The sequence below is a fragment of the Spermophilus citellus genome (assembly GCF_964194105.1).
Source record: "Spermophilus citellus genome assembly, chromosome: 2".
Taxonomy (NCBI): Eukaryota; Metazoa; Chordata; class Mammalia; order Rodentia; family Sciuridae; genus Spermophilus; species Spermophilus citellus.
Genome location: NC_138183.1, coordinates 50669044 through 50696037, shown reverse-complemented (window position 1 = coordinate 50696037; position 26994 = coordinate 50669044). Strand labels below are relative to the sequence as shown.

Below are 26994 nucleotides of genomic sequence, written 5' to 3'. Positions count from 1 at the left end.
ATTGTTTTTCCTTATATATGTAGGTACTATGTTGAATGTCAGTAAGCTGCTCTCTGGACTAAAACCTTCACTAAGGCAGATAATTGATGGAAATGGTGACCCTGTTGAGAGGTGGTGTATAGAATTAATGAGCAGAAATGGAGAAGGTGGCAGTTGAGTAAGAGGAGAAAAGAGCTCTGTGCATCATGCTATCTGGGAGCCACTTTCCTTTTCATCACATTCAGGCTTCCATCTATTTTCCTTTTGCTTTTATTCTCAGCTGCAATGACTGACTTCTAGGAATATTTACCAGATAATGAAAAATGATGTATTGAAAATTTTTGGAAAAAATGGTTCGTGACTTTTGGTTTTCCCTTTTCTTGGATATTTGACTTCTAATCTCAAGATGAAGTGAAAGTAAGTCAGAGACAGGAAGAGCCCTTTGCTCAGAAAAATATGTAAAATGAATGAGCAAAATTGTAAAGGTTTGGAAGTCAGTTATTTAAAAAAAAATAAATGGAAGGCTAATATTATTTTGCATCATATGTTGGTTTAACTGCCCCACATTTTCTTTATGAGCACAAAAAGGATGAACCAAGAAGTTCAACTGAAACATTTTCATCCTAGGAAGAAGAGAGATGTGGATAAGAGAAGTTAGTAACTAAAGTGAAGAAAGAAAAAGGAGGAGCTCTTTTCTGTTCCTTTGTGGTTTCTTTCCATCCATTTCCCTTCAAAAGTACAGATGCCCTATTGTTTCCTCCTGATGAAGAACACAGGCCCAAGGATGCTGAAACAGAATCTCAATCGGCTATTTTGGAAACTCCGGAAAAAAGTTCAGATGCTGCCCAGCAGGAAATTTTGGATATGAAGTCTGAAGGACAGGCAAATGTAATTCAGCAACTGGAACAAGCCATTGAAGATCTGAGGACCAAAATAGCTGAACTAGAAAAGCTGTACCCTGCCCTGGACACCGAGGTGGTCAGCAGCCATCAAGGGGCTGAGAATGGAGTGACATCCTCAGAAGATGTCTGCCTGGAAACTTTAAGATTAGTAGGAAAGGATATGCAACCTCAAAGGATTTTAGAGGCAAAATCTATACAGACTCCCCCAACAGAGGAGGGTGGGATACTAACACTACCATCTGTGAAGGTACTGTCAGAAGGTCCTCCATGCCCACCTGGGGCTGAAAGTGGAGAGTCAGCTGTTCCAAAGTCACCTTCTGGACCTCAGACAAAATTTTGTTCTGAGATTTCTTTGATTGTGTCTCCAAGGCGAATATCAGTACAGCTTGAGTCCCATCAGTCCATGCCGAGTGTATCACAGCCTCTACCACCTTCATCCCTTCCATGTTCTGATAGTCAGGGGCAGCCTGGGTCACAGTTGTCCCATCCTTCTTTTCATACTGAGTTTGAAACCAGCCATAAACACTCTGTTTTCTCCTCCTTTGGAAACAGCTGTAATATTCCACCCCCACCACCTCTGCCTTGCACAGAATCCTCTACCTCCATGCCTAGCCTGGGCATGGCAACTCCATCACCTTCCCCTCTCCCTGATGTGACAGTGCCTCCTCTGCCCAGTGTAGTAGTTCCCCTACCTCCCCCTCTGCCTGGTACTGAAATGCTGCACCCACTCCTGCTCCTTCTCTTCCTGGAGTGGGAATACCTCCCCTTCCTCCTCCTCCTGGAATGGGAATACTCTTCCCCCTTCTCCTTCTGGAATACCTCTACCTCCTCCCCTCCCTGGAGTGGGAATACCACCTCCCCCTCCTCTTCCTGGTATACCTCCTCCCCCACCCCTTCCTGGAATGGGAATACCCCCTCCCCCTCCTCTTCCTGGTATACCTCCTCCCCCACCCCTTCCTGGAATGGGAATAACCCCTCCCCCTCCTTTTCCTGGTATACCTCCTCCCCCACCCCTTCCTGGAATGGGAATACCCCCTCCCCCTCCTCTTCGTGGAGTGGGAATACCTCCTCCTCCCCCTCTTCCTGGAGTTGGTATTCCCCAACTCCTCCTTGTGTGCATGTGTGAATATGCAACAACAAATCCCATAAATATGTACAACTATAATGCACCAATAAAAATGTGGAAAAAAAGAACACATACCCCATTTGAGAGCAAAAGTTGAGTGAAAGTTCTTTTTTTGTCAGAAACTCCTATGAGTAGTTCTAGTTCACTTGTTATGAATATTTTTGGAAAGGAGGGAAGGTTCCTATTATAATGATGTCACAGTAGCTATAGTTGAAAGGAAACAGAGAGGACGATCGCCATCTGCAGGCCAGTAGGGAGGAGGATATCATTCTGTATCTTTTTTTTTTTTTTTAATTATTACTTTTTGTTGCTGGGGATTGAACCAGGGCCTTGTGCATGTGAGGCAATGTCTCTACCAACTGAGCTATATTCCACATCCTCATACTGAATCAATCTATCTTTCTTTCTTTCTTTCTTTCTTTCTTTCTTTCTTTCTTTCTTTCTTTCTTTCTTTCTTTCTTTCAAGGGATGAGGATATCAACATTATGGAGAGCTGGCTTGCTTGGTTTTAAGCAGTCTGTCTCCACTGACATTGTTTGTTTTCCAAGAGCTAAACAAACAAACAACTCTATCCTGGAAAGAACTGACTCTGATACAGGAATGAACCTACAATCCCAGAGTTTGTCTCGTGGAGAGGTAAAATACTCCCATTTTTAGGCAATTGGTGTTCCTTGAGAAATGACAGGTCCATGGGGAGAAAGGGTCATAATGTGTCCCTTCCTTCTAGCCTGCTCAGCGGTCCAGACCCTCCTGATCCATCACTACCTCCAGCATCTGCAAGCTGGAGGTAAGAGAGCTACCCATCTGGTATGGAGCTGCAAGGAATTTCAAGGAAAATCTGTTGGCTGGTGTCTTAGCTCCTTCTTCTTTTTTTAAATTGTTTTTTTTAAGTAAATGACAGCAGGATGCATTACAATTCTTATTACACATATACAGTGCAAATTTTCATATCTCTGGTTGTATAAAAAGTATGTTGGCATCAATTTGTGTCTTCATACCTGTACTTTGGATAATGATGCCCATCACATTCCACCATCCTTGCTAATCCCCTGCCCCCTCCTTTTCCTTGCCACCCCTCTGCCCTATCCAGAATCCATCTATTCCTCCCGTGCTCCCCCTTCCTACTACACTATGAGTCAGTCCCCTTATATCAAAGAAAACATTTGGCATTTGTTTTTTTGGGGGGATTGGCTAACTTCACTTAGCATTGTCTTCTCCAATGCCATCCATTTACCTGCAAATGCCATGATTTTATTCTCTTTTATTGCTGAGTAAAATTCCATTGTGTATATATGCCACATTTTTTTAATCCATTCATCCACTGAAGGGCATGTAGGTTGGCTCCACAGTTTAGCTATTGTGAATTGTGCTTCTATAAACATTAATGTGGCTGTGACCCGGTAGTATGCTGATTTTAAATCCTTTGGGTATAGACCGAGGAGAGGGATAGCTGGGTCAAATGTTGGTTCTATTCCCAGATTTCTTAAGAGTAATTTGCCAATTTTACAAATTCCTTTCTACAATCAGGTCCTTTCCTTGACTTTACAACCAGGAGAAAATTCTCACTCTCACTCTGAGTAAGGCTTGAACTTCTGTTAGTCCTGCTTTGAATTGGCTATCAGAGCACAGAGTAGAGTAAAGGACTTCAGAGGACACAGCTGCCAGCTGACCCTGTGGACTCTATTTGGGTAGGACCAGGAAGGATTCAGGCAATCTGCATGGCACTGATGGATAAGTGAATCCTGAAGTGATTGTGAACACTCAGGTGGAAGGAAGGTGCATTGTTTCAGTTGGGATCTCTTGAGTTTCTCTGTAAGATGAAACTACAACTTTCCTTTGCTTCTTTCCTGTTGATGAGCTGGAGGGTTTTGGTTTATTTGTGAAGTAATTTTGGTCCCTTCATTTTCTTTCCTTCTCCACCATTTGTGACAAGGCAATTTGTTCAGGAGTATATTCACCTTGACTTATTTTTTTTTTTAATAAACCTGGCTGTCTTTGAGTGCTTAACATCTTTCAAACATGATGACCTCTACCTTTCCTTGCTTACTGCTTAGTTCATGTAATTTTTCTTTATATTCACATTCTATTTGATGTTTATATAATATGAAAGAGTTATACCATTAACTTCATAATGTAACCCTTCCCTGAAAATCTTTGTAACCATATATTGCTTCAAATCCTAGATTTGTTAACTTGCTATATATTCAAAAGCATTTGGGAGCCTGGAGGCAAGATTGGAGTTATGGGGTGTATTTGGGCTGTGAGACCCAGTGAACACTGAGCTGTCCAGCCCACCCACATTTCCAATGCAGAGGGAGGATGTGATTCATCTACCTGCAACTACATATAGTCCAGCTAATAAGTAGCACCAAAAAATATAAGGAGTTTGTAAGAGGTGCAGGGATTAGAACACAGTACAATCTGATGACACAACCTGGAGAAAACTTGCTGCTTTGGGGGTGTTAGTCTTACAAGAAAGGAAAAATAAAAGCTATACTAATTTGATGTCCTTGAAATGCTATAAAGTAATGTAAGGACAACAGGTTTTCTTTCAACAGGAGGCTTTAAGTACAAACAATTAGGAGGGGGAAAAGCTAGTAGATGACATTTCTATGGAGCCTGGGAGACAGGATGGTGTATAAGCCTGCAGGCAGATGGTCATCGTGGTCCAGGGGATAACCAATACCAGGGGAGAAGATAGGAATTTAGGATTCCTTTCTGCCAGTCTAATGATGATGATGTGAGAATGCACATGTTCTTGGATGTTCCTCTCTCTAAGGGTGGACTTTAATTTCCCTCCCTTTGAATGTGAGCTGATACTGGTGACACATAGAAAAGGAAACCTAGCAACCACGGTGTGGAGAATGGAGGAACTGGCAGAGACCACCTTAACCAAGTGATTAAGTTTAACATCAGCAGTAATGAGACACTGATAGCACATATCCCCAAGTCATCCCTTGATGTGAGAGCACATCACTGCTACGTGCTCCTCCCCTAAGCAAACAGTTGAATTACAAGAAAGCACTGTGCTCATCGGAACTGGTGATTTCTGCTAAATAAGTGACCAGAATCCTTCCAAGTCTCAAGGTCATAAAAGTTAGGAAGACTGAGTATGTATTAGGGACTGCAGGGCAGTACAGAGACAGACAGAATGTCGTGTAGGATGCTGGATTGATTCTTGGGACATTACAAGACATCAGTGGGGAAACTTGAGAAACTCTGAGTGAAGTTTGGTTAATGTCTTGCTCCAATGTCATTGTCTTAGTTGCTAGTAGTTGTACCATGGTAATGTAAGTTGTTGACATTAGGAGAAGCTAGGCAAAAGAGAAGAGAGGAACTTTGAAGCTCCATAAGTCTAACACTGTTTCAAAATAAAAGTTTAAAGAAACAGCTTCCAAGATTCATAGCAGTACTGATTGAATTTTAAAACTATATCTTATTAAAACGGTTTGCTAAATTCTCACTTTTAAAGTAAAATTCTAAATCCCATAAAATGGTTCAGCAGAGAGTTGTGACTCTTATTCTTTAACTCTTAATGTTCTGTCAAAGATTCTCTTTGAGCAAACTTCAGTCAGGTGACCTGAGTACTCTTTGGAGGTTTTGTGGCCCAGTGTTTGCTCTGCCTATTCCAGATGTCATAAGAATCCTGGTAATTTGGGTTTATGAGAATCTCCTATCTGTTGGTATTGGTCACCCTTGATATCTGATCCAATGTCTTGTGTCCCATACTTCATATCTGATAAAGAGGCCTGCCTTTATAAGAGTTCTGTTAAGTTGGTTTGGTAAAGATGCCCTCACCCCTGATGTCTTCTGTTAGCAATTTTCCATCCACTGCACCCATTCTACTGAAAGACTCCAGCCCCATAACCTGAGGCCTTGTTGCGAAAGTAAAAGTATGCAATAAATAGGCACAAGTACCGGATGAGCTTACCATATAACCGGTTGAGAAAGAGCACTGCACCCATATCTCAGGACATGCTTGAGAATGGAATGTAACCCTGTAGGTTTTCCAAGAACGTATAGTGAAAAGCAAGTTTACCCTAATGCTGGATTCAAAAGAACCAATGAGATACCTGTTAGTGTGCTAGGCGGGAAACAGCTCCCCTCTCCCTATAAAAGAACTGCACCCCAAAGCCCGGTGTGCCAGTACACCAAAGCTTCGGCTGAGGTTTGGCTGTGCACCCGCAGGCGCCTGTGTATTAATAAACTTGCCTCTTGCTTTTGCAGCCAGTGTGACACATAGTTCTCCTTTGGACGGGGGATTTGAGGGTCCGAGGGTCTTTCATTTTGGAGGTTCCACCGAGATCCCATCCCCTTCTCCCCTCTCCCCCCCCCCCCCCCGGTCCAGATCCCTGTCCAGAGGGACTCTCAGCATCACTGGGAGGTAAGCTGGCAAGCTCGATCTATTGTGTCGTGTCGTGCCTATGTCTGTGGTGTGGCGCAGTGACTGTACGATTATGCGTGATCGCTCCGTATTCTGAGGCAGCTTGAGAAGGAGTTGACGAACTCAGACTTCTCCCCTGCCCCCCTGGGAGACGTCCCAGGGGTCAGAAGGGTCCATTTTCTCCTGTTTTTGGGACCCCCAGTGTTTCCAAAGGATACACAGTTTCTGTAATTCTGTAAGTGAGTAAAGGGGAAGTGCCGGCTCCCCTTAAGCCGTCAGATACTTTCGGTTTGTGCCAGAAACGCGCAGCGCTCATTCGGTACCACTTTCTTTTGTGTCTGTCCTCTTGACTCTCTATTTCCTCCTACCAATGAAAACTAACATGGGACAATCAATAACAAATCCCTTGAGCCTCACCCTTGACCATGGGCGGTATGGGGGATCTGTCCTGTCCATCCCAAGGCGGGTGATAAATTCCATCTAAGGCTAAACACTGAGACTAGGAAAGCAATGTTTTCTTTCCCTCCTGTAATCAACTTGAATGCAAATAGAAATGCCTGCTGGGGATCTAAGAACTCTGAGATCTCACTTTAACTTTTCTCAATACCCTGTCCTCATTATTAAATTGACATTAATTGACTTTGGGGATGGGAGCCAAACTTTCAGTCATAAATTCTGTCCCAGACCGAGTTTCTACACCGAGGTAAGTGCACACACCCCATGTATGTTTGAGGTGCATCTTTCTCTCTCTTTCTTTCTGGAGGTAAGGTGGGCACCCGACGGCTACTTAAACGCAATTAGTGCAGCCGCCACTCTTCAAGACTCGGGTGAGAGTTTTCCCGGCCTAGGCAGCTCTCAATCACCTGTTCAATACAGAGCAGGCATGTTGGGTTCTGCCAAAGCCGCTTCCAACTTTTCTGTCTGGGCCCAGAGAGCAATTGGCGTGAGTACACAGTGTCCTGAATCCCGGTCTGCCTCGGATGCGTGGAGGTGGAGGAAAGAGTTTGGAACAACTGCGGAATTCCAGTCTGGGCTACCCTCAGACGTATTCCTAAGGTCCTTTCTCTTGAGCCCCCTCCCGACAGCCCCCAGGGGTATCTAGGGTGATCGGTAGATGAATGGCACTGAGGGAAAGCCCCAATCACATTTGCCTCCTTATGGGCCACGCAACACTCCCAACCCCGCATCCATTCCTCCTGGATGTTCCCCTTCTTTCTCAGGTTAGAAATGTTAGCAATTCAAGTTGTAGGACTGAAAAAGACATAAGATAATTAGTGAACTCTGCCCAGGTTCTCTAAGAAGCATAGATAACTTTCAATAGTCTGTTTTACCGCCCCAATGTTTAAAATGTGCTGTGTTCCTTAAGCTGCTAAGAGAGACATTTTTAGAGGAAAAAAAAATCAAAAAATATTTTGGGCCCATCAAAGTACAAACCCCCTCCCCCTTCAAGAAAACATCTGGTCCACTCATGGGAAATCTAAGGTGCCACTGATAAGAGTCATAATTAAATGAAGTTAAAAACCTGGAGATTTTTCTCTTATCCGGCCTGGTTTAAATGTTATTATAGATTGTTTCTTGGGGATGATCTTGGCTAAATGTGATTTTTTTTGTAACAATCTGGTATCTGAATGGGTTTCTAAAGCATTGCACAATCTTACAGTTAAAAGTTGGGTTTAAGTAATTGTTTGAGATTTCAGATAGTTCATGCTAGAAAACTTAAATACTTAGGACAGAAAATTAAAGAACTCTACTTCCGAGTTGGCAAGTAACTCCCAATCATTTAGCTTTATTTTTTCTCATCAATTTTTGAACTGGGTATCCTAAGGAGATTTCACTAGGTATACAGTGCATTGATTTGGGCAAGGATAGTAAATTATGATTTGGTATCTGTTTCTCTGTGTGTAAGATTTAGGAAAAAAGTGTTGAATTAAAACGTTGGTCTGGCTTATTGAAATGACATTAATTAGCAACACTCTTGGGAATTTTCAAAGCTTAATTTCAGATATGCATGGTAGTGTGTGGTTCTTTCTAAAATTTTTTAGGCAGATTTAATGTAACTTAATACTACTTTAGAAACTTCAGAACAAAGAAAGTAGCTTAATGATCCTGAAGGAATTTCTTCTGTGGTAGCTTTTATATTATTAAGATCCTATTTTCAGTTTTGTGTGAGCAAGTTTTTCTAGTGTAGGAAGATATAAAGATGAAATTTTGTGAATTGTATCTTAAATTTGTATCATAATTTTCAACATCCAAACCTGGAAATTATGACTTATGGTTAAAATGCCTTAGGCATGAGGTTTCTGCTCGGAATTCCAGTTTTCCCAGTTCCTTCCAGACCTCAGCCAGGACTTAAGTTGATATGCAAATAGAAGAAGCCTGGAGCACTTAGTAGGAGACAGATCTGAGGCCCAAGGAAAAAAAAAGTAAAGGTGTCTTTTACCTGAACTCAAGCTAGATTAAACCAAAGAGTAAATTGTATGGCATTTACTAATTACTGGCCGGTCAATTTTTTTCTAGGACTTTTGCCTTTTCTTAGATTCTATGTTTTTTTTGAGCAAATGATTTTTATTCTACAGACAAGCTAATGTTTTTCTGATAAGTTCTATTTTTGATCAACTGGAGTTTTTTTAAACATTGCAATGAGATTTCACCTGAGAAAGCTGCAAGGCCTTTTGTGTTATGTGTTACTCTTGTTATGTATTGTATGTCGGTATGTCTGTATGTGTGTATGTCCATATATCCTGCAGTGATATGACAATTAACAGATGAGGAGCGCTCATAAAAAAAAATTTTAAAAAGTGGATCCAAATATCTTTGATTCACATGATTCAAATGGTTCAATTTAGATTGGGTAAACAGATAAAAGTAAAGATGTCTTTAAAATTAAACTTATAAGTTTCTCTAGGTGTTCAAAAAAGGCCCTAATAAAATGTTAACTCTGCTTAAATTTAAAAAGTTTACAAGTATTGTTTCAAAATGTGAACAAAAGGAGGTTAGTAGATAAAAAAAAGAGAGAAACTAAAAGGTTCTAGGTATAGAACTAATAGAAAAAAATTGTGTTTCTAGATAGGAGAGTCTATGTGACTAAGTAATCAAGAAGGTTTAATTAAGGGATAAAGGAGGTTTATGTAAATTAGTTATGTGTATAAGTTTTTGAATAAGTTACACAACTATGGTTAAACAACAACTGTTGTTTTTCAATACTTTTCTTGTGCTCTCTTGCTCTGCATAATGAAGTTCCTTCAAATCCGATTACAGAAAGTCTCAAATCAAACTTCCAACCAGCTTCTGCTTAGGCACTACCAGCCTCTGATGGCTGATGGACCCCCAACATCTTCAAGAGAACAATTCACTCAGTGCTGAAGATCACTACCAGGCACGATGGAATGCAGCGGACATGGGACAGCGGGAAACAACAAGTTCAGAGAACCTCTTAATCTGCCATCCTGGATTCATAAGTCTTTATGTCCTTCTAAGCTTCCTCATGGCCCTTGGCCTCTTTTCTGTCAGCCCCCCAACATGGAACTTCTGCCAGAAATTGATCTTTGCTCTAATTTTTATCTTCATTCTGTTCTTATTCGCTCTGATATTCTTCAGGTGCTGGTGATGATATCTGGAAAAACTTGCCAATAGACGGGCTGCCTGCCATTTATCTAAGCCCTGCCATCTCCCCCTTAGTCATTTCTTTAAAAGCTAAACTTGGTTAATATAAAAACATCAATGTAATTATGGTGTTATTAATGTGTTCATATCTTTCAGGTATACAAGTCTGTAAGGTAGGAGCTTCAAAAGAACATTATATCAAGCTGGTGTTCTAAAGTTGTATGGTAATTTTAGGCTTAAAAAGAAAAAAAAAACATGTTGGAAATTTATTTATCATTTGTGTTCTATAACTGGACTTGTTATCAGTAAGATATGTAAAGTTCTATGTTGCTTTCTACACTGAGATACAATTTAAATGTATTTTTAAGTCAATGAGAGCCTAATTTGGGTGAAGGTTTTATTGTAAAACACAGAAATACTTTGCTATTTTCCAACAAGAGATTAGAAGCTTCCAGCCTTCCTTTAATTCATGTTTTAGATGTGATATTATGTTGTGTTAGCTAATATTCATGTGAACTTGGGCAACAATTTATGTAGGCTTTGTAAAATAGTGTCTAAAAACCAAAGATCAGCTTCAGAACTATAGTATTTAAGATTTATGAAGAGCCCCACCTTACTTGAGATAAGGCTCTATGTCCCATCTCATGTGAAAGTGACTATTAAAGAAGTAAGCCAGATTTCAGTACATTTAAAATTGTGTCCAAAAGTTGGTTTTTGTCACGATTGCCAGGATCTCAAACAGGGGATATACTCCACCAAAATTCAAGGTAGCTATTATATGAACTAAATGTTTTTACTCTTGATAATTTTATCTTGTAGTTTTCTTATAAATGATTTAAGAATTGCCTGTTAATGTATTAAAGAGGTACTGCTTTAAGAACTCACAACCTGGGTTAATTTAAGATAATGAGTTATAGAGAGTTGCCACCTACAGGATAGAGAGATAGACATTAAAGCCCAGTACCCTTAATATAAGGCTGTTAACTTATTTTGCTGGATGTTTAAGATTAAGTTTTAAAATTAAAAATTTGGCTCTTGCCCTGTGAGTCAGTCTGAATCAGGGAATAGGGACTTCTTCAAAGGGCTCTGCAACTCTAGGCCACATAACCTCCCGATCAGGGAGATTAATGAGACCAGTGGAGGACAGGAAGCCAGTCAGTGCATTTGCTGTGAAGAGGAGGGTCATCAGAAAAGGGAGACATCCCTGATGCTTCCAAGGGAAGCCACATGGTCAAGCAAGGCCTGGACCCATCCTAGCGCAAATGGCACTAGCAGAACTGAGAAGCTGCTGTGAAGTTCCCGAGGACTCCCAGAGAAATTCAGCTGACTGTTAACAATAGATTGAAACAAAAGTCAGTTTGACTTGCTTCATCTTAAACACTTAGCAAAGATAGTCAAAGCCAAAAAACAGCTATTCCTGGACATTTTAATAATAATGATAGTTAAATGAAACTTCCATAAATAAGTAAACTGGAGGCTACAAAAGAGATTCTCAGACAGGAATGCCTGATAACTATCAAAAGAAACTGCCAGAGTAGTTTTTAGTTTAAGGCCCACAGATATTCCTAACCTACACAGGTAGGCTTGGTGTTTGCTAGTATGAGTATCCAGCCCTAGGTAACAGAATTAAAGATTTCTATTAGACACAGGTCATACTAGTAAAAGGATTTTGCAGGATCAGATGACATTAGATTATTAGACTATATCTTAAGAAAAAGGACATCTGTAACCCTAAATGTTAGTTGTTGTGTTTACATCCCTGACATTTCTGACAATGTGACAAATATCCTTAAAGATTTACATGCTCAGATGGAAGCCATGTCCTCAACAACTTTGTCATGAAAACAATATCTTAGCTCCTAGTTCCTGGTACTGCCTGATGGAAAACATTGTTAATCTTTGTCTTGGTCATTATACTCATTGGCATATTCCTGTGCTGTGGCATTTATTACTGCATCAATATGGTTCCAGTACTAATGAGTTCTTGTTTCTCTTATAGACCACCTATCATTCGAATGGCCCTCCAGCCTATTACTTCTCAATTGGACTTTTATCATGGACCACTCGATAGACCCGATATTTTTAAGGGGGACTCCAAACTGCTTGCCCCACGCCGTCCCTTTTCAGCCTGAAGAAGCCAGAAAGATTCTCTTCGTTCCCCTTCCTCACAGCAGTAAGGAGTTCCCAAATTAGGGGGGGGGGGAATGAAGCCAGATTTAAAGTTAGGTAGTCAGTATAGTTAGAAAAATTGGGGTCTAATATCGAGAGAAATCTAAAATGGAGGCCATGCTGAAATCGATTCTAGGAAACGCAGGACACTAGTGTTAATAAGTAGGAAAGGAGGTCTTTGTGTGGCTTTAAAAGAGCAATGTTGCTTCTACGCAGACCATACAGGGGTGGTCCGCGAAACTATGGAAAAAGTTACTGAAAGGTTAGTAAAAAGGCAGAAAGAATTTGAAGCACAACAAGGATGGTTCGAACAGTGGTTTAACAAATCCCCATGGCTGACTACTTTGCTATCCACCTTAGCGAGTCCTTTAGTTATTTTACTGTTAATCCTGACATTCGGGCCCTGCATACTTAACAGACTAGTACAGTCCATGAAAGAAAGACTTTCTGTAATTCAAACTATGGTTCTCACTCAACAATATCAGCTACTCCAGCAGCAGGCAGGGTCACAAACAAACTTAGTCCAAGAATCTGAACAGGCGGAACAATGGATATAAGATTCTATCCATGACATAGAAAAAGGGGGGAATGAAAGACTCCAGCCCCATAACCTGAGGCCTTGTTGCAAAAGTAAAAGTATGCAATAAATAGGCACAAGTACCTGATGAGCTTACCATATAACCGGTTGAGAAAGAGCACTGCACCCATATCTCAGGACATGCTTGAGAATGGAATGTAACCCTGTAGGTTTTCCAAGAACGTATAGTGAAAAGCAAGTTTACCCTAATGCTGGATTCAAAAGAACCAATGAGATACCTGTTAGTGTGCTAGGCGGGAAACAGCTCCCCTCTCCCTATAAAAGAACTGCACCCCAAAGCCCGGTGTGCCAGTACACCAAAGCTTCGGCTGAGGTTTGGCTGTGCACCCGCAGGCGCCTGTGTATTAATAAACTTGCCTCTTGCTTTTGCAGCCAGTGTGACACATAGTTCTCCTTTGGACGGGGGATTTGAGGGTCTGGGGGTCTTTCACTACTGGTTGGCTACAAATGTCAGGCTGTCTTTGATGCACTGGGAATTGAGACCCTGTCTCTCTCCTCTGTTGTGACAGTCTTGATGCCTGTCCCAATATGTCTGAATAAAGTCTTCCTTAGTGTTTTACCTAGTATCACCATAATTTTTCTTCACTTGTCAGTCAGGTAACCCAGAAGGCTAAAACTAACAGGCACCCACCAGCTGGCAAGTCAGATGACTCAGAGGCTTTAGTCATCTCAGGCCACACTTCCAGTGCCTTCAGAGTGCCCTTCCAGATGTGAGCTCCCTGAGCTCTGAGCCTGAGGTCACTGGTATAGTTCTGATTTGGCTCATGCTTCTAGCCTGACCACAATTCAGGCTTGCACTTTGTCTGTGAAAATTAAGGCTTTAGTCCCTAAGGTTTTAAATATATTTGAATAAGTGGATGGGAGTATGTAGGATTTCAGTCATATATGAATATGGTTGATCCATGTTCCAACATGGTTTTGCTATTTATGGACTCCCTGTGTTTCTATTTTTCTTTTGTAAATGGGGGATATATGAATATATTGCTGGACTAATCAAAGAGTTTTACAAAGCTCATTAAGCCTCTGAAGACTCAATGTAAAAAAGAAAATAAGACTGATGTGTAAGTAAACTGGGCCTACTTTAATACTAAGGTAACCTTTGGCTTTAGCAAGTGGGGCTATTCACTGAAGGAGTCAAATGGAAGATGAAGAGAAATACTTTACCATTACTTAGACAGGATCACTGGGAAATCATTGATCAGTCTAGAAATCCGCTCCCCATACAGCTTGTAAGAGCTGAAGACTCTGAGTAGGCTGGTCTATGTTGCAACAGTGGTTTTGTTACTTATGGACTCCCTGTGTTTCTCTTTTTCTTTTGTAAATGGGATATATATATATATATATATATATATATATATATATATATATATAAAATGTAAATACATTATGTTTTATATGAACATATATTTATTTTTATATAGATGTATGGATTTTTAGTGTAAATATGTATTTTATGTATCTCATATATGTAATGTAGAGATGTATGTATATCATATATATTTAATTAATTAATATGTATTCATATTATTTTGTATATTTATTTTTCCATATATCTGTATATCAATATCTAACTATCTTTATATATAAAGAGAATCAACTTTTTGTTTTCTTAATGATTCTGTTTTTTACTCATATCTTTAAAAAAAGTCACCCAATCTGGTTTGATACTAACTGAACATGAGGGATGCCATTGTTTCATTTATCTTGCTATTGATAAGAATAGCCAGTTTCAACTTGTTGATGTTGGTTCCAGGAAAGGACCACCAGTGTACTGTAGTCTCCCTCCCTCTGAGCCAGGCATTCCTTAGAAGTGGCAACTTCTCTGCTCCTTCCAGTCCAGCAGACAATCCCTTGTCCTAGAGTTTGCATTTCAAAGGAGACAAAGTGTAGGCTCCTGAGAATGTATTGGAGGTGCAGTTGAAAATTCTCTTTGCTTAATTTGGTTAAACTTGGACTGTAGAACTAAAATAAAAATTTAAATAATGTATACATTATATGTCATTTATAACATGGACATATAATTCTAATATATATTATATAAATGAATATTAATACATATATTAAATAATATCAATATAAATTAAATGATAAATATATACTATATATTTTATATACAAATATTTATAAATTATTACATATATTTATTAGATTATTATATAAGGACATATATTCAAACACCCATAATTTTAATGTATGAAATACCTATTTGTATTTTATAAAATATGCTATTGACATATATAAAATGACATGAATATATATTTTCTATAAAACATAATATATATTGATATTATTAAATGTATATCAATAAATATAAAATATAAGTCTCTTTGAATATTATATGAACATAAATTGTTAAAATTTGGATGCTTATTTTATTTAAAGCATACTGTATATTATGCTTCATAATTAGATAAATAATATAGTATTCATATATAATACACATAATACATTAAAATATATGCTTATATGATATAAATATATGTATTAAATGAGTGTTATATATATATGAATAACATATACTATACATATTTTATATACAATACTATATGTTTTTATAACTTAAAAATATAATATACATGTTATTTCATATATGTAATATATGACATACATTCAATTGTAGAAATTTATGTTATTTAAACTCATACTCTATATTATAGGGATATATTAATATATTTTATTTTTATTTTATTTTTTTTTAAACAAGTTACAACTTCTTTTATTCCCCGTTTCTCTTTGCATTTTGCAAACATTTCCAGTACATCTCACGCAATAGGATTAAGACACTAACATTTGTCAAAGAAAAGAGAAACATTTTGTGGAAGGTTTGAAACACATCTCAAGTGCCAATTTTCCAAAGTAGCTGCAAACATAACATTATGCTATACAAACAGTCATGATTAAGTGAGAGAACAACATAACTATTACCCTTCTTTGCTATCTTCTTGCTCACTCCTAGAAAACTTCAGTAAATAAAAATAAAACAGATTAATTACTGAAAGACCCCCGGACCCTCAAATCCCCCGTCCAAAAGAACTAGCGTCACACTGGCTGCAAAAGCAAGAGGCAAGTTTATTAATACACAGGCGCCTGCGGGTGCACAGCAAAACCTCAGCCGAAGCTTTGGTGAACTGGCACACCGGGCTTTGGGGTACAGATCTTTTATAGGGAAAAAGGAGTTGTTTTCCACCTAGCACAGTAACAGGTGTTTTTGAATCCAGCATACACGTCACTTAAAGGGTAAACTTGTTTTTCACTATGATAAACTTGTTTTTCACTATGATAAACATATTTTTCACTATAGTTTCCCGAAAAACTCATTAATCTCACAGGTTTACATTGTGTTTCCTCCCTGTTCCCGCTTATGATCCCAGTTTGCTCAAGCATGTCCTGTGATGTGGTCAGGGTGCCCTTTCTAACAGGTCATGTGGTGAGCTCACCTGTTTACTACATACTTTCTACTTTTCATAATCCGGCCTTAGGTTATGGGGCTGGGGTCTTTCATTACTATAATGTGGTCTAATTCAGAGTTCCAGCATTAAAAAAACCTAAGAAATTCAAAATAAAATACTCTTACCCCCCTTCTCACTCCACAACAAAAGGTTTGCAGGACATTGGCCCAGCAGGTGAGATGATTCTAAACACTTAACTCTGTTAACACAAAACAGCTTTAACTTATGTATAAAAATTAGAAAGTGAAACCAACCAGGCTAGTTTTATTATCCAAGTTTAGTCAATGGAAGAACAAACACATGGAAACAGAAAATAGGAAGAAAAAAAGTGTAAAAAGTTTTCTATTGTTTTGAACTGTTGCAAAGGGTTTTAAAATATTAGTAAAAATAAAGAGATGGTGTTCATGATTTTTTTTATTCCCACTCCCCCATTATCATTAAACCTAAATTTGATCTAATGATTAAACTACTATTCCATGGCTAATATAAACTGGTACCCCAGAATAAAGTAACACACCAAGTGTTCTAAATGACATCATCTTTTATCAAAATGGCTGCTTCTAGCAAACAGCTCAAAAATGCCAACTGCAGTTAAATTTCTCCCATGTATTTTTTTAGTTGAGTACAAGAGGACCTCTGAATTCAGTCACTGTTGGTTTAGCAGGGAATAAAAACAAATGAAAAAGCATTTAGTTTTGTTCTTCCAAAACATAGGTGCAATCTAAAAAACAAAACAAAAAAATGTTACAAGTGATTCAGTTTGATTTTTACTGAAACTTCTTTTTCTCCCTGACTTTTGCTCTTCAGATCTGCTACATGAGACAATCAGCTCCTTAAATTGGAAAGAGCTTCTGGAAAACTCACTTGCTGGGTGAAATGGAAGAGTAAAGCTAGCAGGGAGTAGCACCACAGGGGGAGAACTCAGATTTAACAGCATTCTTTCCACTTTATTCAGCACTGTGATGGAATCTTAAAAGTGAGTCTGGCTTGCATACCTCACAAGTTCCTATTGTTCCTTTCCCATAGTATCTTAAGGCTTCCACTTTTAGAGCTCACTGCAATAGGAACATTCCTTCCAAGCAGAGCAGGGGGCAAATTAGCTCTCCCTTAGCTTTATCACTAAACTAACTGCTTTGGAAAGGCAGCTTGACTGCTTCTAGTCAGCAGAGGGGTGGAGTTTGAGGCGCCTGGCTTTCTTAAAGGGACCATGTTATGATAAGCTTAAGAATGTATTGGTCTTCAATGGGATTTGGAGGAAATCTGCACTTTGACACGGTACTTGTAGGCAATAATCGTGTTTGGAAGACTTTAGGAAAAAAGTCATCTTCTAAAGCTTCCCTGCTGATATAGATGGGAATAAACTGGAGAATATTTTTTTCTTTTTCTTTTTTTTTTATTGGTTGTTCAAAACATTACATAGTTCTTGATATATCATATTTCACGCTTTGATTCAAGTGGGTTATGAACTCCCATTTTTACCCCGTAAACAGATTGCAGAGTCACATCAGTTACACTTCCACTGATTTACATATTGACATACTCATGTCTGTTGTATTATGCTGCCTTTCCTATCCTCTACTATCCCCCCTCCCCTCCCCTCCCCTCCCCTCCCCTCTTCTCTCTCTACCCCCTCTACTGTAATTCATTTCTCCCCCTTGTATTATTTTTCCCTTTCCCCTCACTTCCTCTTGTATGTAATTTTGTATAACCCTAAGGGTCTCCTTCCATTTCCAAGCAATTTCCCTTCTCTCTCCCTATCCCTCCCACCTCTCATCCCTGTTTAATGTTAGTCATCTTCTCATGCTCTTCTTCCCTACTCTGTTCTTAGTTACTCTCCATATATTAATATATTTTAATAATAAACAAAATATAATATCAAATGTATGATATACCCTTCTATCATATATTAAACTTCATTATCTCAATGGAAAAAATGATCATCTTGAAATATCATTGACTTTGCCTCTTATAACTTTAGGAAAGTAAAATTATATGAAATTCTTATATAGTATAAATAAAAATCTTTTAACTCAAAATAATGTTGTGAGTTATAACATGCCTCACTTTTCCAACTTCTTCAGTGCCATCATATTGAAAACTTAACTGCCGGAAAATACTAAAAACATCCATAGAGGGGCACTGAACACTCCCTGCTCTGGCTCCAAAGAAGACCATGTCTCCAACTCTCCTAAAAGGGTCTCAACTCTGGTCACTTCCGGTACCCCTTGACTGTCTACACTTTTCTGCTTTTCCCCGTAGTGCCCACACGGTACCCTAAACACACAATCTGTGTGATTACAACCTATACCATCTCGAGTCCTCCACTCGTTGAATAAATGAATTCTTCACCAAAAAAAGTAGTTTAGATTGTGTAGTGGCTAACCAAGAAAAGCTCAGGCAGTTTCTACCTCACCAAGGATAAGGAGGTTCACTGTTGTTCAAAGTTGACATAACCAGCTAGGATGCTTGTCTCCAACTGCAGAGCTCAACTGCGGGGTTCTTGGCTTAAATTCTTTTTGTCAAAGACTTTCTACTTAAATGATTATGCAAAAGGTCAAAGTTTTGGTCTTTGCTTTTTTAAACTTTAGTGATTTCTTTCATCTTCTGAAGAGCCTGAGGCCACCTCTTGAGCAGACTCACAGTGTGGCAGTGTCCACTGGCCCCTCAGATGCAGACTGAATCACTGAATCTCAGAGTGGTCCAGATCTTTCAGCTAATAGCAGGAGTGATGATGTGCTGCCTCCACACTGCCTGCTCTCTTGGCTGGGGCATGTCTTTGAACCGTGACCTGGAAAACAGGGAAATCTTTCTGATTAAGACGGATGAAAAGCACTCCCTCTCAGAAATGCCTGACCAACAGAGCTGACTTTCATTTTCCTTGGAAAACAGGGAAGATTACCCAAATCCAGAAGACAGAAGCCACCTGTCTCTACCATATGATGCTCTAGCAGATGTTCCTTCTCTTCAGCAGGATGGTCAACCGTGCTGCCGTGCTGCCGGAGATAAGGTCCTTCTCGATCAGCTACTCTCTAGGCTTCATCTCAGTCTGGATTAACTGAAGGTGGCACACATAGAAAAAGCTTTGTGTCTCCATTAGGGATTTGCAGTCCGAAAGTATTTCCAGAGAATCACTTACTATTCGAAGGGAAAGAAATACAACTCCTGTGCCTAGGAGGTTATCTGAGGGGAAACTGAATTGTCCTTTACCCTCATTAGCAAATATCAAAGTCAAGTCAACAAATAAAAAGAAAATTTATACTTACTGCTCCCTCTAAACAATTACACAAGTGTTTTATGAGCCCCTAAACACTATCTCACCTCGATTTTGCAACAGATGAAAAATATATAATGCCAAAATAATGAGATTATTTTAAAAATCTGTTGTGCGTGAGGCATTTAAAATTGACCAATAACTGTTAGAAAGAAACATATGGTTTATTTTCTTAAATAAATAATGTTATGATTTTAAATTTGTGTTTTTCTGTTGAAATTCTTGAGGACCATTTGCAGTTTCCAAAGTTTGGAAAAATTTTTTTTTCCAAAGGAAAGATTCCTCGAGATGGTATTTTTGAACTACATTCCTCAGTTAAGCTGATTCTAGTTTCTTAACAGATAAGCAAGAACTGTCAGTAACTAGATCATAATACAAAGTTACCTTGCTTTCATAAAAGAGCTGGGTGTAGGAATTCCAGTCAGGTGACAATGTGATTGGACCATTTCTAACAGTGATTCAAGGACTTGAGTGTCATCCCATTGGTGGCTTTGCCCAAGATCAACATGTAACTCCAAAATGTTACTGGGGTGCTGGCATATATTCCACTGCACTAGAAAGGGGGAAAGTGTGGTGAATCACATGAGGATGATTTTACAGACCAAATACAAGCAGAAAAAGATCATTTCCATCCATATGTACTTGGTGTGAGTTTATGCATATGTGATGCCTACTTGCAAAGATGGTGGATAGCTGGATAACTTGTGGAAAAAGAAGACAAGTTCTTTGAAAGTCTGGTCTTCATTTTTACACTGTGTGTACTAAACTAATTTAAGTAGGAAAAAAACATTTCCTTGAAGTATGCACTTTAAAAAAATAATTCTGTTCCAAAGTGTTATTCCACAAAATTGAACATCATGAGAAAAGATGACATTCCTTAAGGTTCCTACTATCAATAACTCTGTGAAAGAAGTTGCTTCTCAAAGTCAGGTTAATGTTCAAAACTGGCCAAGTTTTCATCAAACATGAATTTGATACATATGATTTCTATAAGTAAGTTAGTTTCATTAAAGTCACTAAGTAAATTTATTTGGACAGTTAAGTTCAATGCCAATAGCTTTTCAGCCTAATTTTTAACTGAGTTTGTTTTAGACATTTTAAACTCTGTATTGAATACAATGTTTAAATTTAACACTTTTACTTACAAAGTAGACATATCCATTGTGTATATAAATACATACACAGTATGCCTGTTATTAAAATTTCATAGGCTGAGCATGAATGTGCACACCTTTAATCCCAGTGATTTCCCCAGGCAGAGACAAGAAGATCTCAAGTTTGAGGACAGCCTCAGAAACTAAAGGAAGCCATAGCAACTTAAAAGGTCCTGTCTCAAAATAAAAATAAAAAGGGCTGGGGATGTGACTCAGTGTAAAAGTGCCTCAGGGTTCAACCCCCAGTAACCCCTACCCCCAATAAAAAATAGGAGTTTCAGCTGAGAAAATAATTCTAAAAAAGGGTCTGGGAACAGGGAAGGGGAATCAATAATGAAAAAATGATTGGGAAACTTTGCTCTAAGCATAGGTAGTGAATGCCTAAAGGAAAGCAAAAACAGAAGTAGAAAGTACTGGTGACATTCAGAAAACTGAAAGCATATTAGTTACTATTTAAGACATAGGAACAAGTCAAGGGCTTCAGAGAACCTAGAGGCAAAGGTGCAATATCACTCATCTCAAGCAGCCCAGCAGCATCTGCAAGATCCCCAGTGGCCTTGCCCTTGGCTTTCCTGATGGCCCTGGTGGTGTTCAGCTGCAAGAACACCTGCTCTCTGGGCTGTGACCTGACTCAGATACACAACCTGGGTCTTGAAACTCCTGAGAAAAATGAGACACTCCTACAAAAAATGAGGAGAATTCCCACTTTCTCCTGCATGAACTATAGAAAGGACTTTGCCTTCTCCCAGAAGCTGTTGGAGGGTGAGCAGGTGCAGAAGGCTCAAGCTGTTGCTGTTCTCCACCAGATGACGCAGCAGATCTTCAACCTCCTCAGCACCCAGGAGGCCTTTGCTACTTGGGACAAGACCCTCCTGGATACCTTTCTCATTGGTCTCTATCAGCATCTGGATGACCTGAAAGCCTGTGGGTCCAAGCAGGCACAAGTAGAAGAGGCTCCCCTGAGGGTTAAGAGGAAATACTTCCACAGGATCACCGTCTACCTGAAGGAGAAGAAATACCTGCCTTGTGCCTGGGAGGTGGTCAGAGCAGAAATCATGAAATCCTTCTCTTCATCAGCCAACTTGTATGGAAGACTAAGGAGCATGGAATGAGACCTGTTCCAGCAGGGAAATGCTTCTCACTGATGAACACACCTTACCACACTACCACAAGTTCTGCCACTTCAAAGACTCTCATTCTTGCTGTAACTGTGACAAGAATTCAAGCAATCTGTCAGATGTTTTCAGCAGTTTAGGCAATATTGCTTTCAAATCTACAGGCACTAGTCCCTTACATCGCTGCAGATGTTATCTATTTATTTATGTAAATATTTATTTATTTAACTATTTATAAAATTTAATTTATTTTGTTTATGTATTATTATGTATACCTTTAAAGTATGATTAATAAACATTTTCTGTATATTTAATCAATTTAATTTGCATTCTTCATTTGTAACTTCTTCAATTTTTAAATTAAATTCTTGCAGGTGGATGAGGGGTTGGGTAAATGTTTTCTTTTTTTTCTTTTTCTTTCTTTTTTTTTTTTTTGGTACTGGGTGTTTAAATCAGGGGCACTCAGCCACTGAGCAACATCCTCAGCCTTATTTGTTTAGAGACAGAGTCTCACTGAGTTGCTTAGTACCTTGCTTTTGCTGAGGATGGCTTTGAACTTGTGATCCTCCTGCTTCAGCCTCCTGAGTGCCTGAGATTACAGGCGTGCATCAGTGTGCCTGGTAGTTGTGTAAATATTTATTTTCACTTTCTTCCCTTTAATTGTAAATAGCAATGAAAATTTTAGTTCTAAATGCTGTTTTCTATGTTGATTTCCTTTCATTCACATCATTATCTTTGCATTTTCCCATCAGCTTAGCCATGATATTTTTAGGCAAGTTCAGGTTAACAGAAAATCAACAAAATGTGGATATTATTAAAGAGAAGCATGAAAATCATACCCCAGTTGAGGGAAAAGGTAACAGGATTTCTCTTACTCATCTCTCCACCTACTCCAATGGGGTTCCTGTTTAGATATTCTTCATCTCTCACTAATTATGCCAGTCCCACCTATTTTCCCCTGTACTGATGCTTTTAATACAACAGGTAGTACATAAAAATACAAAAGTTGTGCATTTTAGTGGGATACCATATTATGTCTGGTGCAATGATTTAATCAGGTTAAACACACTCATCTTCTTGAACATTTGTCACGTCTCTGTTGTGAACATCTCAAGTTCCCTCCCTCTAGCTTTTTCAAATGCCCAGGAAGGTTCATGCTCTGTACAGTCACCATGGCCTGCATTTGCCCACCAGCTCCTTGCCCCTTTCCACTTGTATTGTGGCAAGTGTTGATCAGCCTTTTTCATCTTCCCCCACCTTCCACTCTCTCAGGCCTCAGGTAAGCACCATTCCACTCTCAGCTCCTATGACATCAGCTTCTCTCTATTTCACATGTGAGTAATATCCTGTGGCACTTGTCTTCCTGTCCTGAGGCATTGCACTTTACATGATGATCTCCAGTTCCATCCATGCTGCAGATCACAGCATTTCATTCATGTGTGTGTGTGTGTGTGTGTTTATGAATAATAAACAGTACATAGTATACAATTATTTTAAAATATCATCATAACATACATATATGTACATGTGTTTATAAACATTTCATTTGTGGATTGTGAGTACTGTGACACACTCCCTTTCTCCTTACTTCCATGGATCCTATCCAGTCACTGTCATATCATAATTGTTTCTTCCCTCTCTGATTCAGAAATCTCCAGTGTGGCCTGGTGTGGTGGTGCATGCCTGTAATCCCGGAGGCTCTCCAGCCTGAGGCAGGAGGATGGCAAATTCAAAGCCATCCTCAGCAACCTAGCGAGGCCCTAAGCAACTTAGTGATACACTGCCTCAAAATCAAAAAGTAAAAGAGCTGGGATGTGGCTCAGTGGTTAAGTGTCCCTGGGTTGAATTCCTAGTATAAAACAAAAAGGAAGCAAAACCACAAAAACAAAACAAAGACAAAAACCTACTGTGATATCTTCCTTCATTTTTCATTAAGCTGCCCCAGTATATATACATCAGCTTCCTGTTCTATTATGGTTTCTGACTATAAATTTTCTCTACAATTGTATGCAGCCATCAACTGAAAGCAATGATTGTATGAAAGCTTTAGGTTTGCCAGAAACTTCCAAGAGAAGTTTTAGCTCCTCCTGGGTAATACTTTTAGAATTAAAGGAGAGTAGTCATTATAATGATGTAACAGTAACTGTGACAAAAAAGAAAGAGACAGTTTGATTCATTTCACTTTGGAAGCTATTAAAATAATGACAGAAGAAGACAGCACCTACTTGGCCAAGATGGATGGAGAGAGTTCAAGTCTGGCAATCAAACTTCTGTTCTATGCACAATTCTGTGTCCTGGCAAGACGATTTTCTCCCAGAGCTAAAATAGGCTGTTCTCCTGCGAGGAAGTGACCCCAATACTGGAAGAGTCCATTTCCTTAATTTTCCATCTCAGAGAGTGAAAAGACTCCTGTCCCCATGCAGATAGTGTCTTTTTGGCAAATAAGAAGTGTGTGGGAGAAAGGGTCAGAGTGCTACCCTTCCCTCTAGCCTTCTCAGCCTTCCAGAGTCTCCTGGCCCTTCAGTCCCATTGGTGTGTGATGTTAGGAGGCAGGAGAGCATACCTATTGGATACGGAACTATAGGAAAAACAAGAAAAATCTAAGTGGCTAGTTTTGCAATTTATTCATAGTAGATCATCTAGCATGACTTTATAGTGAAGAGAACATTCTGTTTTTGGAAGGAGGGATTGAACCCAGGGTGCTTTACCATGGAGCCCCAACTCGAGTCCTTTTAATTTTTTTATTTTGAGACAACTTATAACTTACCAAGTTCCTTAGGGCCTCACTAAGTTGCTGAGACTGGTCTTGAACTTGTCATCTCCTCCTTCCTTACCCTCCTGAGTCACTGGGATTGAAGTTATGCACCACCAAGCCTAGACAAGACAAAATTCTTACTGTCTCTTTGAATAATGACTTGGAAGATTGACTCTGCCTTGATTTAGGAGTAAGACACAACAAGACAAATGTAAAGAGATTTCAAAAAATGCAGAAATGGCCAACTGACAGCCTGCGGAAGAATCCATTGGGGAAGACTTTGGGAAGTTTAAAGAAGTTTGAATAATGTGGTTACCTAAGAGGATGATCAGGAATTGCCTGTGAATTGCTCTTCTTGCAGAAAGGGGCTTGGAGTGAGGGAGGGATCACTCAAACCATATCTCAGATGACAGACCCAAAATTTAGATTCTTCTCCAGATGAGGGGGGGGGGCCTGGGAAACTCAAAATTATATTTTAAAATGATTTTTGTCTTTGTCTTCTTTCTTTCTGTACCACTTGTTGTAGACTCAGTTTAGGAGAGGCAAAAAAGATTTGCAATTTCTGTATTCACCTGTCGGCTTCCTTTCTCCTCATTTCTCTGTTTCTCTCTCTCTCTCTCTCTCTCTCTCTCTCTCTCTCTCTCTCTCTCTCATAGCACTCTGACTTGAAAAATCTTTTAACATTATTTCCCTGTTCATTCTTTAATTATTTTTTAATGTTGTTCACCTATTTAATGTTACTTTACTTTTAATTCTTTCCCATGTCATGCTCCTTGTACAAAAATTGCAATATTTGGCTCTGTATTTTCAACTTAAACTGAAACATCTCTGGAACCATCTTCTGATCATATCCAGATGTTAATTTATTATACAGTGGAAAGTCTTGGAAACCAGGTAAGGAAGTGGTGAAGCTGGCAGCCGGGGGGCTCTATCTCAGTATGGAAACAGGAATAGAGGAGGATAAAGGGAGATCCCTGGTACTACCCTGAGTGACTTGGAAAACACCAGCTGGAGAAAGCTTGGCTCAGTGTTATAAGAAGCAAGAGGTGAAGGTAGCTGCAACTCAACCCTCCCTGCCTTCCAAGCCTCACACTGCACAGGCCAAGGTTGGCCTACTGAACACAGAAGGATAGTCCATAGACAAACACTTGCTCCTGATAACCTGGTAAAGATTCCAATAGCTCCTCTGTGCTGTCATTAGAAGCCTCCAGGTAGGACCTGCACAGAGGTAGGGTTTCATTTGCTTAGAAAACCAATGTACACATCAAGACATGAAAAGTTGAAAGGGTCAACAGTAGCTGGAGAGTGCAGAGAGAGAACACAGATGCTTAAATAATTGACTGAGGCAGCAGCGGGTCCCCAGGAGATGCCGCAGTATGAATGGGCAGCATTAAGGAGTGGCTCAAATAATTCCAGTTCAAAGGGAGAGAATACTGAAGTACATGTTGCAGAGCTCTCCCATGGAGATGTGGGCAACATCAGTGCTCTCAGCACAGGTGACATGGAGACCACTGCCACATGCAGGGTATGAGAGGGGACAAGAGTGATACCCATGGAGATCAGCAAATGAACACAGCATGGGGAAAATCATTCATGGAACCATGAAATCTCTTACATTTTGGTCACCATGTAGACTCCTTTAAAAACAAAACAAAATGAAGTAGTACTTGGGCAGAAAGGATGTACGCAGATAAGTGAGCAGCACATTTAGCAAAACATGGAGTAGGGCCTTCCCACGAGGATAAGCATTGGTAATGCACTTATGGGAAGGTCACAGTTTCCAATGACAGCAAAGATATTTATGAGGGTTCCTTTACTTAATGGGATTGATTGAAAAGAAGAAACTGGTGGATCAGTTCTTTTGTTTTCTTTCCAGTGGGTGCATCTGCATTAAGTAGGTACAAACATGAGGATTCGAGTCCACCTACCCAGACAAAAAAAGGGAAAATAATGTTCTTCATGAGTAAGCTTTTAGCATTTTCTCATTTAATATTAGTTTTAATGGTTGATCAAATCTGGATTAAATGGGAGAACAGTCAGGCAGTCCATTGACTGGTCTTTGAGCCTCTGAAAGAAGCAGGCATTTCCCTGCCTTGGGCACCTGAGCATTGGCCCTCAGTCTTCCCCTCTGCCATGGCCCTGGTGCTCAATTTGGCTGCATTGCATGTGGCTAACTTACACTCTGCCAATAGTCAAGGGAGAGTAACTTCCTGCTTTCACTTTTGTGAAATTATGACATCCATTTCTTTTCCCTTTTACCCACAAACTGTCTAGTTTTGCTTTTTAGGAAAGTTGAAATGAGAAACAAAATCTGATAGAGAAAAGCAGTGCAGGCTTTCACCTTTCTTCTACTTTCCATTATTTGTCTGACTTCATTATAAAAGCCTAATGCATTTCCTGGTAAACCACCATTAAAAAGAATGTACAAAAAAATTAAAGTGACAAAATCACAAAGAGAAGGAGAGGAAAGAAGGCTTTTCCTCCCTGGC

At 39.3% G+C, this 26994-nt stretch overlaps 1 protein-coding gene across 1 annotated transcript; it reads left to right on the top strand.

Annotated features, from left to right (window-relative positions):
- Nucleotides 1–137: 137 nt before the first annotated feature.
- Nucleotides 138–21747, top strand: LOC308641516 (interferon alpha-5-like; the record flags this gene model as incomplete). The annotated part of the gene is made up of 3 exons (XM_081280200.1): nucleotides 138–157; nucleotides 717–1128; nucleotides 21100–21747. The coding sequence occupies 3 exons, from the start codon at nucleotides 138–140 to the stop codon at nucleotides 21745–21747; spliced, it is 1080 nt and encodes a 359-aa protein (XP_081136326.1).
- Between the last annotated feature and the right edge of the window lie 5247 nt (nucleotides 21748–26994).